Source organism: Arvicanthis niloticus, chromosome 12 (genome assembly GCF_011762505.2).
Source record: "Arvicanthis niloticus isolate mArvNil1 chromosome 12, mArvNil1.pat.X, whole genome shotgun sequence".
NCBI lineage: Eukaryota > Metazoa > Chordata > Mammalia > Rodentia > Muridae > Arvicanthis > Arvicanthis niloticus.
In genome coordinates this window covers 55,606,621-55,624,747 of record NC_047669.1, presented here as the reverse complement: position 1 = coordinate 55,624,747, position 18,127 = coordinate 55,606,621, and the positions used below count along the sequence as shown (strand labels likewise).

At 39.0% G+C, this 18,127-nt stretch overlaps 1 protein-coding gene across 3 annotated transcripts in view; it reads right to left on the bottom strand.

Moving 5' to 3' along the window:
- Robo1 (roundabout guidance receptor 1) overlaps nucleotides 1-15,039 on the bottom strand; it is a 305,991-nt gene extending 290,952 nt beyond the window's left edge. For all 3 annotated transcript variants that reach the window (XM_076943072.1, XM_076943071.1, XM_076943073.1), the window contains exon 1: nucleotides 14,747-15,039. In XM_076943072.1, the coding sequence (XP_076799187.1) occupies nucleotides 14,747-14,888 (142 nt within the window). In that variant the 5' untranslated portion in view covers nucleotides 14,889-15,039. The remainder of the gene's footprint in view (nucleotides 1-14,746) is intronic.
- Between the last annotated feature and the right edge of the window lie 3,088 nt (nucleotides 15,040-18,127).

The following is an 18,127-nucleotide window of genomic DNA, read 5'->3' as shown; positions in this document are numbered from 1 at the left end:
TTGAAATTTCAGAAATCCACTTATTAATATACACCTGGCAAGGTAAACAACAAATAGTATAATGGCTACTACTGATACCCACCAGGTACAGTTCAAAACCCTTCGTACACATCAATATATAATATAATTAATATAATGCATCTATGTTACTCAGCTTCTATCACTATAAGGAACCTGAGACACTACACTTAAAAGAAGGAATGTCTTATTTGGGCTTTTAGCTCCAGACGTTTTATCTATGCTGGGGCTTGGTTCTTTGGGCCCATGGCAGTATAGAGTACATTAAGCCAAGTGACCATAGCACAGGAAGCTACATACTTCACAGTAGCCAGAAACAAAGAAAAGGAAGCAAGCCTTGTGGGCCCACTCTATCAGCGGTTCTCAACTTGTAGGTGGCGGACCTTTGGAGGTCGGCTCAAGTGACTCTTTCACAGGGGTTACATGTCAGATATCCTGCATATCAGATATTTACGCTATGATTTACAACAGTAGCAGAATTACAGTTATGAAGCAGCAACAAGGTAACTTTATGTTTGGGGACTCACCACAACATGAGCTGTATGAAAGGGTTATAGCATTAGGAAGGTTGAGAACCGCTGTATACAGTTCCAGGTCACTCACATTGATCTAACCCCCTTCCATCAGGCTCTACTTCCTGAAGACCCCGTCTCTTGGAAACGGTTGTGACACACGCTGGGAGCTCAAGCCCTTCAACACCTGTGTCTGTGGAAGAGATCCCAGAGCTAATCTACAGCAGTTCCTCATAGATCTATAAGGTAAGGAAAATTAGTGCTTTGCAGAGGGTGAATAACTGCAGGTGGTTTGCAAAACTATGTTAAGCAAGCATCTGCCGGGTTCTTGAAAACAAAAACTTGTTTTAGCATAATGACAAGATGAATTTCACCACCTCTGAAGAGTTTCCATAAAGCCAACAATAAGCACTAACCTCGAGGGTTATGAAACCATACAAGGTGCCGCAGAGACACAGTAATTAAGAGCTCTGGCTGCTCTTCTACAAGACCCAGCTTCAGTTACAGCACCCACATGGTGGCTTATAACCATCTGTATCTCCAGCTCCAGGGGATAGGATACCCTCTTCGAGACATCCGTGGACACCGGCACACATGTGATGCACAGATATTCATTCAAGCAAAGCAACCATAAAATAAAGATAATTTGAAAAATTAGAAAAAAATAAGTCTTCTTAACATAGGTCATAAACATGCATTGTTGGTCATTAAAACTGAGTTGGCTTTAAGAATCACAAAGGATGCGGTTTCTAGAGGATCCATCCATGGGAGACTGTGAAGAGGTTTGTAAAGGAAGAAGGACTGGTTTTATTGTCCAATAGTGTAATAGATTCAACTCACAGTCTAAGATTCTTTGGGGCCCTTAAATAAGAAAGAAGGATAGAAAAGGGACTGACTACAGGTTCGAAAGCCACAGGCCATGCCAACATTCCACCTCCCTGCCATGTTTTCTTGACTGCTCGGATTTTTGCTATTGTTGGGTTTTGTTTTGTTTTGTTTTTTTCTCCTGCTTTTTAAAGAGGTAGATCTCAAAAGAAACCAGAGAACCTCGCACAGTCCAAGAAATTCCATAAGCAAGGCTTAACAAAGTTATAATCTGCAGTACCTGTCACTTGGAAAACCAAAATATCACTTGGAAAAACAAGAGCACTATTAATTCAAAATATTCGAAACATCCTTTGACCTCAGATGTGGGCTCCTGATTCAGTTTTCTGGTGTCTGAATAGAATAAGAATCTTTCAAACAGTATCTCAACAGAGCCTAGTCTAGATATACTACAGTATCACCCAGTAAAGACACACAGGTATGAAACACGGACACATTTGAGACAGAATTCTATCCTGTCTGGGAAGGGGACTGTCTTCTCCTATTTGCTTTTTAACTCCCTGGCTTTTATTTTAAAATTCTTGCCAAGGTTGGCTAGCTAAGATTTAAAATGTTCCCACTCAGGAATCCTTAATATCTTGATCATAAACCTTTATTTCTCTTGACAAGTGTAAAATGTCATATGCGCTATTAAAGCTTCAATTTCAAGCTAGGTTAAACACGACAACTGAAAATGTAACAAACGCTACCATTTCTTCCTTTAGAGACTAAGGAGCTGAGTTAGAAACTGCTTTATTTTGTTAACAATTTAAACATCAGAACTACTTTATTAAAAATTAGGGCCCACTTATAGACGATCTTCAAACACATGAGCTGCCATATTTTTTTTTAAACTTCTCTCTGTGATCAGGATGAAAATGAATGAACGATGCAGGCAATATCACACGATTTAAGCAAATTAAGTAATAAGTTCTTGTTAACACAGTGCATAAAAGTAGTATTAATGGTGCTGGCTGGATAATCTTTTATTCTGTGCCTCTTTTTACTACAACAAATCATCGTTAGCCAAGCTAGTCTGTTAGAGGGAGAGATTCAACAGCTTCCAAATGACCCTACTAGCATGTTTGTGTTTTTATTAATGCAACCTACTTTTACCAGAATTTTAATTTAAATAAATGTAAACAAGAGAACCTAGTATTTCACTCTTGGATCTGTTAAGTAAATATCGGCTGTCATGAACTTGCTAGAAAAAAAAAATCTGACATTTTACAGATATTACTTTCCTTGCTAAATAAACTCCAGTGATAGAGGATGGACTAGCCTAGTCTCTGTTTAACACCCCACTAGTTGTAATTTCCTCGTGTTTATTTATAAATATTTTATATAGTAAACATTATTTGTCCTTACTTATCCAAGAAAATATCTTTCTCTACTCTCCTGAGCCTAATGTCTATTTGATCTGTACCCTCCTCGGACTTGCATTTGTTTCAGCTCCTCTATGCCCTGCTGGTGCATGCAACTCCCACTGCGCCCTGCTGGTACTCGGCAGCGCCCCCTACGCTCGGCTGATACTTGCAGTCCATTCACTTGGTTGCTGCATCTCTCTCATTCTCCTTCTGCATCCCTCCTTGTCACTCTAATTGCCTTCCTCTGCATTCTCCTTGAGCTTTTCTTTCCCTGGGTTGCTGTCTGTGTCCCTGTTTCCTGTCTTTACAGTCTCTTACCCACCTTACCCAGCAATACTCAACCTAGCCCCTCCCAACACTCACTGCTCTAGATCAGGTAATTCACCTCTCATGTACCACCTCTCAAAAGCCTACCGCACTGATAAGAGAATGTCCGGACCAAGCTGCTACATATCTCTTTTATAATATCAAAACCATACTTTTTTTTTAAACACCACTACACTGTGCTCACATTCCCAAAGGGCATTTGTGACTCTAGGGAAGGACCAGAACCCTGAACAACAGGGAGAAATTCAAGTTTGATTTTCTCAGATCTTGCTTCATTTCAAAACAATGCCCTTGTCAAACTCATGTCAATGCACACCAGAGTGTCTCCGTTTTGAACGTGCATATGAGTTACGTGGCAAAAGTGGTAAAACACTGGCCCGCCTCACTTGGAATGAAACAGCATTTGGAAACTCTTAATACCAGTCCATGACCCATACTTTGTGAAGGAGGATTCCATGTTCTGCTTTGGGTTTGTAGGCCTTCTGGTGCCTGAATCTGTTCACCTTCACTGTTAGGCAGATTTAGCATCATACATGTTTCTAATAGTTTTATACATTGTATCTTCTAGATTTCAGTTTGCCTGTCAAGTTTTATTTTAATTAGATTCTTTTTTTTTTTTTTTTTTTTTTTTTTTTTTTTTTTTTTTTTTTTTTTTTTTTAGTTTTTGTTTCATTTGCCATAGACCTAAGCTGAAAATAAAGTAAGAGATAGAAAGCATTGCTGTGCTGAGATTTTCCTTACAGTCCTCATTAAATCTGCTTTAGTAAAAAGATCTCCTTGATTATTGTAGGGGTTTTTAATCAATGTATATAGGCAAATCACAAACTATTATATAAAATAATCACTGACATGGGGGAGGGGAGAGGCTGCAAGGTTGCTAAGTTCTATCTATTTTATACACATAAAACATCCAGGAAAACTCCAAGAAACCCATTTTTGGGCATGGTAGAGTATTACTACATAACAGAGCATAAAAATAAATTCCTTGGATTTTTGTATTAAGAGTTAACTAAATTCCTTGACTGTTATATTCATAAAAAGACTTAAATATTCCAAAACTTTGAATGAAAGAAAAATTTTCAGGATGCTAGTATGCTATAAAGGCATTTTAGACAAATGTTATTAAGAGGTAGAGGTAGAGTTTTATTGAGAGGTAGAGTTGGATTACACAGCATGTACGAGGCATTGAGCTTGATCCTAGCGACACAATAATAATTGATATCATTTTGTTGAGACTTAATATTTACACATCTTTTTGACATGCTAGATACTAATTTGCCACAGATGTCTGTAAAACAGGTAGTGATAAAATCAGCATGTTAGGCATGTCCATAACCTGAAACACAAATATTTCCCTGTGTTGGGAGTTTGCCTACTTTTCCAGTTATTTGGAAATAAACCTCAAGTCACTGTGTGCAATTGGGACCCTGCTGTGTTGTACAAACCCATTCATTTTCCCTTCCCAGTTTCATTTTGGTGATCTGATTGTACGAATGAGAATGGTCCCATCTTAGCTGAAGTATCTGAATGTTTGGTCCCTAGTTGGTGGAACTGTTTTTGGAAGGATTAAGAGGTGTGCTTCGGTTAAAGGAGTTGTGTCACTGGAGGTAGGCTTTGAGGTTTCAGAAGCTCATACCTGGTCCAGTCTCTTATCCTCTCTGCCTCCAACTTGCAAATCAGGATGCAGGTTCTCAGCTACTGCTCCAGTGTCAGGCCTACTGGCCAGCTGCTGCGCTTTCTGTCAGGATGGTATGGACTCACCCTCTGAAACTGGAAGGGAGGCGCCCAATCAAATGCTTTATTTTATATGTTGCCTTGGTCATGGTGTGTCTCCAAAGCGATTGAAAAGTAACTAAGATGGGCTTCCTTTCTTTTCTTTCCGTTTTGCCTTTTTCTCTCATCTTTCCCACACCCTAGTAACTACTGTTCCATTTCATCTTCCATGAGATTAACTATCATCTTAACAAAGGAGTTAATGCTTTGTACCACAGGATGCTTTTGTAAGTCTATTTATTTCCCTGAATGTGGTGATCTATCCTGCTATCTGATTTCTTCAAGGAACAAAGTTCCAATCTTTTTCCTGTGGCTGAATATTACAAATACACACCTCCTCTGCCTTATCCTTTGACCCACTGATGGATGCTGCCATGATGGTCTAGATCTTCAGTGCTTCTCATGACTAAGCAGCTTGTGGCAGAAGTTGCTAGAACCTCTAAGATATGGGGCCCAGTGAGGAGATCTTTACCCTTTCTTTAGGTTTTCATTTAAATCTGACATGAGGTAACTACTTATTCAAAGCTCTCCCCTATATCCTCTCTCACCAGATATTCCAACCTGAGAGAACAAAAGAAATTCATGACACTGAGAACCACATATAATAAATCTTTCCATCTTTTCATTTTATTATCTCAGAATACTGATTGACACAGTTCCTACTCTATAGTGACTATCATGAGTAGTAATCTAATCACAAGGATCCCATGTTGTAGGTGCTTGCAATGAAGTGTTGGAGATCATACAAAGTTTGATACACACACACACACACACACACACATTATATATATATGGCTGAGTGGCCCATGAAAAGTGTAGACCATTCCTTGAAGTGGTGTTACCATCCTTCAGCATTTTCATTCCATAGGGAAGGAGACATCTCAGAACCATGGTAGATTGCCTCATTAATTACGGGGCAGGAATGACAGTAGGTACTGAAGGCAAAAGTATAAATCTATAGTCTGATACTGTGCACTCAGCATGTGGTTTGGATACAACAGGAGCACTCAGAGCTAAGGGCTGAACACAAGACAAGGAGAGGTATACCGAGTCAACGACTAATGGAATAAGAAGCAAAATGTGATATTTCAGATAAAGAAACTGACTTAGTACTGTGATAGGCATAATAATTACTGGGAACCATCAGACTATCGACCTGCATTCCAAACTGCCAATGGTACGTGCATAACCATAGACTTGATCCTGCTTTACAATCCCCAATAACTGCATCTTCCACAACCTTTCAGCTTCTATTTCACCCTCCAAAATGAGAGTCAAACCCTCCGTTTTCTCCCTAGCTCCTATCACCAACTTCAAACCACCAACGATATTGCATGAAATACTTAACAACCACCTTAACTTATCTCTTCTAATCATCTCCTAACTCATTCTGTAGACAAGGTATTCTCAGGTACCATACACGTGATGTTTTAAATTGATAAATCAGACCAAGTCAACTCCATCATTATCTAGACTTCCGTGGCAACGTTCCACTGAACATAGAACATCCTTCCTGTGGCTGTAAAGTCTACCTTTCATGGCCCTGACCACCCCCCATCAACCTTCCTTACTCATACCGCAGTCTTAGAATTTATTATTTTCTCAAAGGTGTTTATCATTTCCTCTTAGCCCTTCATGTAGTTTGAAATGGGTTTCTCTTTGTTCTTAGTAATACCCTCATGAAACTCCGTTCTCAGCTCTTTTTTTACTCCATGTGATACCTGTCACAATTGAACAGAAAGCATCTCTTTGTATGGTTACTTTATATCCCCTTCACTGCCCTCTTCTCCTGGTCACCTAGTCCTCCTGCAAAGACTATAAGGCAAGAACATTTTGTTGCTTTTAATTTGTTTTTGCTCACTCGTAAAGAGCCAGAGCATTTATGAATGATTAGAGGAATATATTTAGGAACAACTTATAATAGCCTATATGGTAGCTGTCTGTTCTTCATAGTTTTACATCCCATTTACTTTTTAAATACAGTATAAAAAGTTGCCTCTATGAAGGAACAAAGAGACAGAAGGACTTCATTTCACAAAGACATTCAACAATGCTACATCTTAATTTGACAAATATTTATAGGTAGGACAATTTCAGTGGCCAAGGAATGACAGCCTTAGTTAAATTATATTTTATTTGATTAAAATTAATTATACTAAGAAAGTATGTTCATAGTAAACAAATATGTCCTGCAAAAAAACATGTTTTAAAGTAAATACCAATGATCTCAAATCAGTCTAAACATGAAAGAATGAGTTCCAGCATTTAAATCATCAATAAATGTCAGAGACTTAAAAAAAAAGAGAAAGAGACAGCTATCCACCTTCTGTCTTAACTAGCTTTTAAAAGACAGTGCTATTGGTACAATGAGAGTCTACCAAAAATTTCTTATAAATAAGTAGGTGTGGAAATGATTCTCTGGAAACTACAAGGGACTGAATATCTTTTCAGCATGTACAACTATCACTGCATTTTTTTAGAAAATGAAGAGAGTGGTCCATGAGATTCATGATAGAGCTTGTCACCATCACCCAGGATGGCTGTATTGATTGGCTCTACCCCAAGTCATGTAAACTAACATGCAGTAGTGGGCAGCTTTCTAATATTCAATCCAGAAATCTACCTTGCCTGTGTCATCTTGGGACATCTCTCACTGGTTCTAATACATTTAACCACTGTTGTAGTTCTAAAAAAAGGACTGAGGGCTTTGGTTGTAGCTCAGTGGTAGAGTGTTAGCCAAATGTACTCCAAAAAAAATGAAATCTAAAGAATGAAAGATACAAAGAAATGGAGTGATTATGACAGATCAAAATCATAATACAATTCTATATAGTTTATCTGATGGTATGACCATTCTATACACAATGCACGAAAGTCTGTTCGCTAACATTTCAACTGCAGAAAACTCTTGGAGTAAAATTTCAAGATTAAACAATCTTGTATCTATGCAGTTCAAAACTGAGATAGTTCAGGGCATCAAGATTCCTGTTGCCACATCTCATGACCTAAGAGCTACATACCCAGGACCCACACGACAGGAGAGACCCAGCCTTATCCCATGCTCTCTGTGGCATGCCCAAGTGCACACAAAATCAATAAGTAAAAAATGTACAAAGAGTGTTCTATAAAGTACACAGATACCTCTCAAATATATATATATATATATATATATATATATATATATATATATATAACTTAAATATATATATATTACTTAAATATATATATCACTTTTAGTTAACAAAAAGTTAATACAGAATTTTAGAAGGTATTGGTTGGTTTGCTTGTTTGTTCGTTTACCTTAAGACTGGTTAAATCATCTTCTCTAATCTATGACTGGGAGGGAAGACAACCTCTAATATACCCTGAGTCAAAGATATATCCAGAAGTTATTGATATATGAAATGAAAACAATAGAGTTTTATAAATCAAGAAGTCCACTATGTATTTGAGCCTATAATCTATTGCTTGAGAGTAGTCTTCACTCAAGAATAGACCATAACATGACGATTAACACTGGTTAAAATGAAATGCTTGGCAAACGCAGTCCTTTGCAACTAAAACAGCCATTAAAACTCACACTCTGCTTATGTGCATAATCACTGCCATCGGTGTCTCACTCTTTCTACCCCACAGTGATTCCTAAAAGCAGAAAGCTCAAAAATGTAAAAAATGTATATGTGTTTTGTTAGAAGCTGTCCAGGATTGAATGGAAGGACCTGAGATTCTGTTTCCCTCTATCTGCTGTATGAACTGAATAAATATTCCCTCCTGATGATACAAAGACACCTCTCAATGAAATGTTTATAAGTTCTTATTTTATAGCCAGTATAGCTCTTGCCTTTAATCGATGCATTTGGGAGGCAGAGGCAGGTGGATCTCTGAGTTTGAGGCTAGCCTGGTCTACAGAGTGAGTTCCAAGACAGCCAGAGCTACAGTAAGACCCCGTCTCAAAATAAACAAATAAAAATGTAAGTACCAATTTTTTCCATTCCATTTCACCAGAACCATTCGAACTCCCAGGAGAAACATTTTCATCTTCCAGGAATATATTTTGCAAACATGTTATTCTATTAGCCAATGTTTATGTCTATTTCACACATAAGGTTAACTTGCTTTTTCCTGCCTTCTCATTTTATCTAAATGAAGAAAATTAGATAGTTGTGAGTCTATTTTGCAATGTATTATTTACTAATGCTATCAAAAGATAATAAAGTATTAAGAGGGGCTGAAAATCTGTCTTTAACATGCATTTTACCTCAAAGTCAGGTTTTTAGAAATGCAGTTAATAAAAAAGACTATCTTTGATTAATTAATACAATGATTATTTTCCAAGCAATAGAATACTCCTCTGGTTTTGCTGCTAAGATCGTGAGCAGATGTTTGCCTAGTCCTAAGGGAATGTTTCTTCCTCAGGAGAAAACAGCTTAAATAGGAAGCAAGTAACCATATGTTGACTCTTCCTTGCTTCGCAGATGACATTGAGAGCCATGTTCTGCAATGAGAACCATAAGGGGCAAGGTTCAGAATAATTTTTCTTAAAAGTGAGTGTAATTATCCAAGATCAAATCACTTCTTAAATATAACTTGTATCAAAGATTGCACCATCCATTTGTACTGGGCACAAAATAAATTTGAGTGTAGGAAAACAGATCAATAGGTACTTTTCCTAAAACATACCTTAAACTATATTTAATAGTGTAATTCATCACAAATTCGAAAACATGGCTGGCAAGAAGACCATTTTTGACAGCGGAGTTGAATCTGAGACACAAAAGAGTTTTCATAAATTATAAAAAACAATAGTATCTTCAAGGGTATATGATCTGATGCAGATCTATCAGCTATATTTTATTTCTGCTCTTCAAAAATTATAATTGGAAAACAATTTAGGAAAATACATCCAATACTAAAGTTTCTTTTCTTTTGCAAAGCCAAAGTTTCCAGACTTTTTGGTACGAATCCTAGAAATAAGCCCTGCTCTGCATTTCTTGTTACAACGTTCAGATGCTATGATTAGATACTATAAGTATAACTACATCACAACTGAGTTTTATTTAAAAAGGGGCCATGCAATTTTTACCATAGGACAAGCAGGGGCCTACAACTATCAACTCTCCTGCTTATCACTGTAATGCAGATGACAAAGAAACAAGAAATTCCTAAAAATAACCAACCAATCCATGCAATTTTATAAGTTACAGTATCTCTAACAAAAATATCAATGTACAATAGACAAGAATACTATTATTTCTACATAGAAATGAAGACTTAACGTGCATTATGTATTTTTTTAAGGTTAAGGGACTGACAAATATTAGGAACCAGGAACTCCAGTTGTTGTTGCAGCTGTAAGACTTGGTTGAAACACAAGCAAAACACAGATAAAATGTTTTTAAAGGCATTACCAACAACTGCTCTGTGAGACCCACACTGCCTCAAGACACTTCTGTTAATGCTGTTACCGAGGCCACAGCATCACTGTGAAATCAGATGCAATCTCTGGCTTCCTGTCTGAGCCTTGGGGAGTGAGAACAGTTCTTATTTTACTCATGGTACCTAATCTAAGGAGACATGTAGAAAAACAAAGAGCAACAGAATATTCTGGAAAAAACAAAACAAACTTTAACAGTATTCCCAGGCGTTTTTGTTTGTTTGTTTGTTTTGGGGTTGTTTTTTTTTTTTTTTTTTTTTTTTTTTAGCTAATATGGCTGCCATCTGCCCTCACCATCAACAGAGTTGATCAATGATATATTTACTATACAAAAGGACTGATTTGGGTTTTAGAACATAGGAAATGGGACATAAGTAATATTAATTGTCAAAACTAAATGAGTTAAACAGTATGATTTAAATTTCTACATGTTGATTTGCAGTGTGCTTTAGAAGATTTTTACTAAATAATAGTTTCTAAATGTTCCAAACACACAAAAGCCTTTCTCGGGGCAGGGTGATTACTGTAATTAAACTAGTAGAAAAACCACTTGACTCAAATGCTATTCCAATGCCTTCAGGATTTCAAAAATTTATTATCTTTTATTTTTAAATCTTTATTAAATTATTTTCTTTATTTACTTTCAAAAAGTTGACCCCCTGCCTGGTCTCCCTCCCTGAGTTCTGCACCCCATCTTCCCTGACCCCCACCTCTAAGACGGTGCTCCCCCTCTCCTGCCCACCCACCCCAACTTCACCCTCACTAGCATCCCTCTCCCCAGGGGCATCAAGTTTCCACAGGATTAAGCTCATCCTCTCCCACTGAGGCCATACAAGGCAGTCCTCTGCTACACATGTGCCCAGAGCCACAAACCAACCCATGTATATTGCTTGTATTTTGTCTTAGTCTCTGAGAGCCCTGGGGGTGGGGGTGGGGTCTGGTTGGTTGATATTGTTGTTCTTCCTATGGGGTTGTAATGCCATTTCGCTTCCTCTAACTCTTCCATATTAGTCCCTGACCTCAATCCAATGGTTGGCTGTCTCAGTCAGTTGCTGCTAGAGCCTCTCAGAGGACAGCCATGCCAGGCTCCTGTCTTCATGCACAATACAGCCTCAGTAATAGTGTCAGGATTTGGTGTGTGCACATGGGATGGATCCCAAGTTGGGCCAGCCACTGGGTGGCCTTTCCTTCAGACTCTGCTCCATTTTTATCCTGCATTTTCTTTAAACAGGAGACCCCAAAAATTCTATTAGAGAACTTCTACTGCTGATAAACAACTTCAGCCAAGTGCCTGGATATAAAATTAACTCCTTTATACAAATGATAAATGGGCTGAGAAAGAAAATAGGGAAACAACAACATTGGCAATAGTCACAAGTAAGTGAAAGCTCTACTTGACAAGAACTTTCAGTCTCTGAAGAAAGGAATCAAATCGAAGAAGACTTCAGCCTTTGGAAATATTCCCATGTTCATGGATTAGTAGGATTAACATAGTAAAAGTGGCCATCCTACCAAAAGCAATCTACAGATTCAATGCAATCCCCATCAAAAGTCCAACTCAATTCTTTACAGAGATAGAAAGAGCAATTCTCAGCTTCGTATGAACAAACAAAAAACCCAGAATAGCGAAAACTATTCTCAACAATAAAAGAACTTCTGGGGGAATCACCATCCCTGACCTCAAGCCTTAATACAGAGCAATAACGATAAAAAACAAACAAACAAAAAACCCTGAATGGTATTGGTACAGTGACAAGTAGGTCGATGAATGAAACAGAACCCAGAAATAAGCACACACACCTATGGACACTTTGATCTATGGACACAGAAGCCAAAACCATCCAGTGGAAAAATGAAAGCATCCTCCAACAAATGGTGCTGGTCTACATGTAGCAAAACTTATCTTTAATAAGGACACATATATCAAACTGCCATTAATACCTTACTAAATTTGAGAAGCATAAACTATGTATACATTTCCCTCTTTATTCTAAGAATTATCTTACAACATTTTTTTGATGTTTCTATTACATTCAGTAAATTATAATTAATATTCCTTTTTATTTGGAGCCTAGGGGTTAAAATCTGTGAATTAAACATAAGAAAATCTGAATTTGGTTTTGATTTCCATGAACATTTTGACCAAGACTCTCAAGGTGATGGTATGTCTCACTTAGATAGAAAACTTAACTGGAATCTAACATTACCTTTAAAGTGTATTCACAGAAGCCGGCCAAAAAAGCTTTCTAAAAGCCAATTCATGTGGGGTGTCCAGACATTCAGGGGTGAAGCTGGAGGTGTTTTTTAAAGGAAGATCTAGAGAGGACAGGTTGATCAACTCAGGCCTCTAACTACCTCCTAAATACCAAAATGAACAAAAATGGAGCCTGGGAGGACACAGCAGGGAAGCATGGATTGGTATTGCTATTCTGGTTGCACATACGCCACTGCCTTTGGTTTGGCATTTAGTGTTTCGATTGATTTTCTTTTTTTTTTTGCTTGTTTTTTTGTTGTTGTTGTTGTTTTGGGGGTCTCTCTTTTTGTATATGTTTGGTTTGTTCTTTTCAACACAATCAGGAAACAGCATGCATCTTCTCTTCTAGCTTTTCTGATCCCCTGCATTTATTTTTGGATTTTACCTACCTTAATACTACCTCAACAAGGAATGACTATTCTATTAAAAAAATGATAAAAATCACAGAGGTGTGAATGATGATAACCGGCAAAACATGTACACATGTTTATAAACAGGAAGACATTTAAGTGTTTTTATTATATTCTGCTTAAAATTGAGCTTAAAACAAAATGTTATGATCAAAGCTTCTAGGCCTCTTATGAATTTAGTTCTGAGACCTTCACTTTGAGTCAAGTCAGTAAGAAAAGAACAACAGAGTTGATGTGAATGGCAAATTTTGACATAACCTAAACTGGTTGTTTTTATATGATTTACTTATATTTTCTATTTTCCTTTAATATCAGCTATTCTGGGCAGTCTATCGCAATGTGAGTACCATAAACCTTTAGTATGGGGGGGGGGGTCCAAACCATTTACTGTCTTTGGAGCTGATTCTATGTTAGTATTATGATTTACCTCTAAATTTAATAATTATGTATGTGTGGATGTATGTGTTCAAGTTCTAGTTGAATGATAAAGACTATAAAAACTTCTATAAATAAAAGTAGGACATTATTCATGCTAAAATATGAGTTATCCTGAGACACCCTAAGCATATAAAAGATACATAAGCAATTAAATATATTTCAAATTAATTCATGTGATCCTTACTTGTCTTTCCAATCCCTTTGTATAAATTAGAGATATCTGATAAACACATAACAGAACTCTTTCAAGGGAAGGGAATGTTCTGAAAGGGGGTAGGAAGTAAGAGACGTCAGATTCATATTCAAATACAATGAACATCTGTTGTACAAATATAGCGATTTAATCATTCAACAAATCCCTCTTGAGGTCATTTCAAAAGCAGCACATTGGATATACGTAGAAATAAGCAGGAAGTAACCACAAACATCAGAATACCACACACCTGTTTTTCGCCAAGCTCTGATGCCCTACCAGGTAGGAAGCATACAAACACAGTGTCCAGCATGGCACACTATTTTACTTACAAACAAATTCTTATTTATTCAACACAGCTTAAACAAAAAAAAAAAAAAAAAAGAAAAAAATATGGAGGGTGTCTTAGTTAGGGTTTTACTGCTGTGAACAGACACTATGACCAAGACAACTCTTACAAGGACATTTAACTAGGGCTGGCTTACAGGTTCAGAGGTTCAGTCCATTATCATCAAGGTGGGAACATGATAACATCCAGGCAGGCAAGGCACTGGAAGAGCTGAGAGTTCTATCATCCAAAGGAAGCCAGGAGCAGACTGGAGAAAACTGGCTTCCAGGCAGCTAGGATAAGGGTTTTAAACCTCAAACCCTCAGTGGCACACCTACTCCAACAAGGCCACACCTCCAAATAGTGTCACTCCCTGGGCTAGACATAGTCAAACCACTACATTCCACTCCCTGGCCCCTATAGGTTTATTCAAACACACGAGTCTATGGGGGCCATACCTAGACATTGCATAATAAAAAAGTACATTTGGTCCAACTTCCAAAGTCCCCATAGTCTATAGAGTCTCAACAATGTCAAAAGTCCAAAGTTCAAACTCTCTTCTGAGATTCATCCAATCACAGAGGAGAATACAGGGGCCTCGGTGAAAACACTCAACAGAAAACCAATCCTGCAACTCTGCATAATGCGACTCACACTTAGTAGTACCCAAATAGGATGAGGAAAAGTGACACAAGAGGTTCTATCCATACACAGCTAGACTATCCGCCTACGAAGTCTGTAACACGTGCACCATTTCTGACTGCCGCTGCCAACACACATGATCCCACCATGCAATTTCCCCTGGAAAAGACAGCTCATGTTACTTACTAGCTACCTCCAGCGACGCGTTGTGGCTCACAGCCTCTCCAAGGTAATTCCTTGCTACACAGATGTACACCCCTTCGTCAGGCCTACTCTTCCGTCCATGGACTATGCGTAAGAAAAATAAAGATCCACTTGGCAGCAGCATCCGGTGTGAGCGAGGGTCATCTTTGTCCGTCTCCACTCTTTCCCCGCCTTTGTACCATTCTATAGTTGGGGTGGGGCGGCCTTCAGCTTTACAGTTCAGAGTGGCGGGTTCTCCTTTGGAGACGATCAGGTCTGAAGGGTGTTCAACAATGCGCGGTGGAAAATCTTCCTGACGAAGACGGGAGCCTGCAGAGGAGTGGAACAAACATTTGATATTTCATCCGAAAACGGTTAAAGGTTCAGAGGCACAGATTTAACGCTATTTAAATATTGTCTGGAATGGATATGTCCTTCCTAACTTTGGTTTTAAATACTCTAAGGGTCCACCTTGTCCATGGCTGCCATTTCTGAATGCATTTTGACTCTGTACTTAGAAAGTTCTCTTCCTTAACTCTGCCTGTAACAGATTCTGCATGCTGATTTTTGCAGAGACCATGGCAATGTCCTTTAATGCCTCTAATGGTACATGTGATGTCTCGTTTCAGTTAGTCAACTGGATGTAATCAAGACTCACACAAGAAGGGACGCCCAAAGATGAACTGTAGATTAAGTTGGCCCATTGGGCAGATCTGTGGGGAGTTTATCTTTATTACATGAATGAGTCGGGAAGCGCTGCCCATTGTTGGTGGCACCAGTTCCTGGTCCTAGGATTTTAGATTACATAAGAATGTGATTTACTGTGATTTGATATGTCATGTTTGCCTGGTATCCCTGGAAGGCCTGCCTGCTCCTTTATGAAGGGAAACAGGAAGAGGGGTGGATCTTGTGTGGAGGCGTGGCAAGTAGGAGGAGAGGGAGAATGGAGACTGTGTTTAGAAAGTAGTACATGAGAGAAGAATTTTTAAAAAGAGAGACCAGGACAAATGAGCTGAAGACAGGTACACATGCATTAATCCATGGCTTTCTGTTCTACACTATGGATGTAACACAACTACCTACTGGAAAGTTCCTGTATGTTTTCTTCTCTGCCTTGATGGACTGTAAACAGGAATGGTGAGGTAAATAAGTTCTTTGTCCCTTTGTCGTCATTGTTTATTACAGCAACAGGGGAAAAAAATCAAAAGCACTGCCTATCTTCACAGAGGAACAACCACACCAGCTAAAGTGGTCCTGGAATATTGCCGGTAATAGCATATACTCCCAGAATCCTCCTTTTAACCAGCACAAGATGACTGTCTAAAAAATGTTTTCTGTATACCAATGCACATTTCTATCCAAATAAAAAGAACTCTTTTTAAGGGGTGCCATTTTATTTTAAATCAATACACGTGTTATATATTGTTATGACTTTTTAGAAAGTAAAGTATGAGGGTTTTTTTTTTTTAAAGATTTATTTTTACTCTATGTATAAGAGCGTCTGCAAGCAGGTATGTATGTGCTCCATCTGCAAGCCCACGCCTGGTGCTCGTGGTGGACAGGAGAAGGAAGTAGATCTCCTGGAACAAGAGTAACAGACGGTTGTGACCTGCCATGGGGGTGCTAAGAACCAAGGCCAAGCCCTCTGCTAGAGTAGCAAGTGCTTTGAACCACTGTTCCATCTCTCCAGCCCCGCAAAAGTTTGTTTTGCTATAAAAAGAACATTTAATATAGACTCAAAATTTATTAAGCTAGGAAGGATTATATACATCTGTATATATACATATATGTGTATATATGTATTTTCAAGGGAAATTTTTTAAAAAGTGAGTTTAAAATACTGGAGAAGGAGAAGGGATATTTCTGGGTACATGCTGCGTTATGGGCCTCAGAAACCACGTTATCAAGGTAGTTCTTAAATGTATATATTGTTTAAATCACCCTGTGGCTATACTCTATTTTTTTGCAATAAAATTAAACCTCAAAAAACAGGGACCATGTTTGTGGCTGTATAAAGGAGAAGGCAGGCTCTCGTAGTTGGTCCCCAGCTGGTGGGGCTGTGTGGAGAGGTTTCCATGGCACCGTCTTGCTAGAGGGAATTCGTCACTGGAGACTATATGTCCGCGGCTGTTGTTAGTATGCTTTGGTCTGCACGCCCCTGCCACCAGGCATGCAGCTTGCTGCTGCGGCATCTTTACCATGATGGACCTCATCTTTCCTCCCCTGCCATCCGAACCCAACTGTTATCCCTTCTGCAGAGCTTTGGGAAAGCCCCTTCTTCGTCCACTGAGATGTAGTCAGAAGGCTTTGAACTCATTTGCTCTCAAGACCTTTCTTTCCCCCAGCCCGGCACTCCACACAGCCTGCTCACGCCTTCCTATGCCTGCTGTTAGCTCCACAGCCACGCCGTGTTTCCTTCTGCCCCAGCATATGCTCGCCATAGACACAGGGCTCCAGATAAACCACACTCCTCAGTGCCAGGGCTTCTTTCAAGTCTCCACTCTCCCTAACTTGTCCGGCCAAATTAAGTTCCCTCCTATAACCTAAACAGCACTATAGAAACATCCTCACTAAGAGTCATCGGATTAGCACTGAATTCTATTTATCTAATCCGCCCAACGTTTTTCTCTTCCCGACAAGTACATGAAGCCGGTGGACTGCCTCAACAGCTGTCTGCTGATGAGAGCAAAGCGCTGAGCATACGACAGACAATATCCCACAAACACGAGTAGAAACACTGAGAAAAAAAAGAAGAAATGGCTACAAGGAAAGATCTAACTGAGAAGAGGGAGCTGAAGGAATCACAGACTCTAGATTCGGGTACAGTAAGAGATGTCTGTACCCAACACTTGGAGGCAGGGGTGTCAACGGTTCAATTTCCTTCTTGGCTATATTGTTACTCTGAGGCCCAGCTGGATGAGTAAACCACATTTACAAACAAACAAACAAACAAACAAACAAGCAACAGCAAAACCATGCAGGAACTGTTTAGGAAAAGTCTAGGGCTTTGCCTTTTAAAATAATCAGTGTGAACTGTATTTTGCCACAGTAGACTCTGTATGGTATATGAAGCTGATTTGTACTGCATTATTGATAAGTACTATAATGCATAGTTTTTCCCCTCCACAACCCCCCCATCCCACTCCCCCTCTCCTCCCTCCCCTTCACCTCTATGAGGGTGCTCCTCCGCCCACTCACCCACTCTTGACTCACTTGCTCTAGCATCCCCCTATGCTGGGGCATCAAGACTCTACAGGACCAAGGGCCTCCCCTCCCACTGATGCTAGATAAGGCCATCCTCTGCTACATATGTATCTGGAGTCATGGATCCCGCTATGAATACTCTTTGGTTGGTAATTTTGTCCCTGGGAGCTCCAGGTGGTC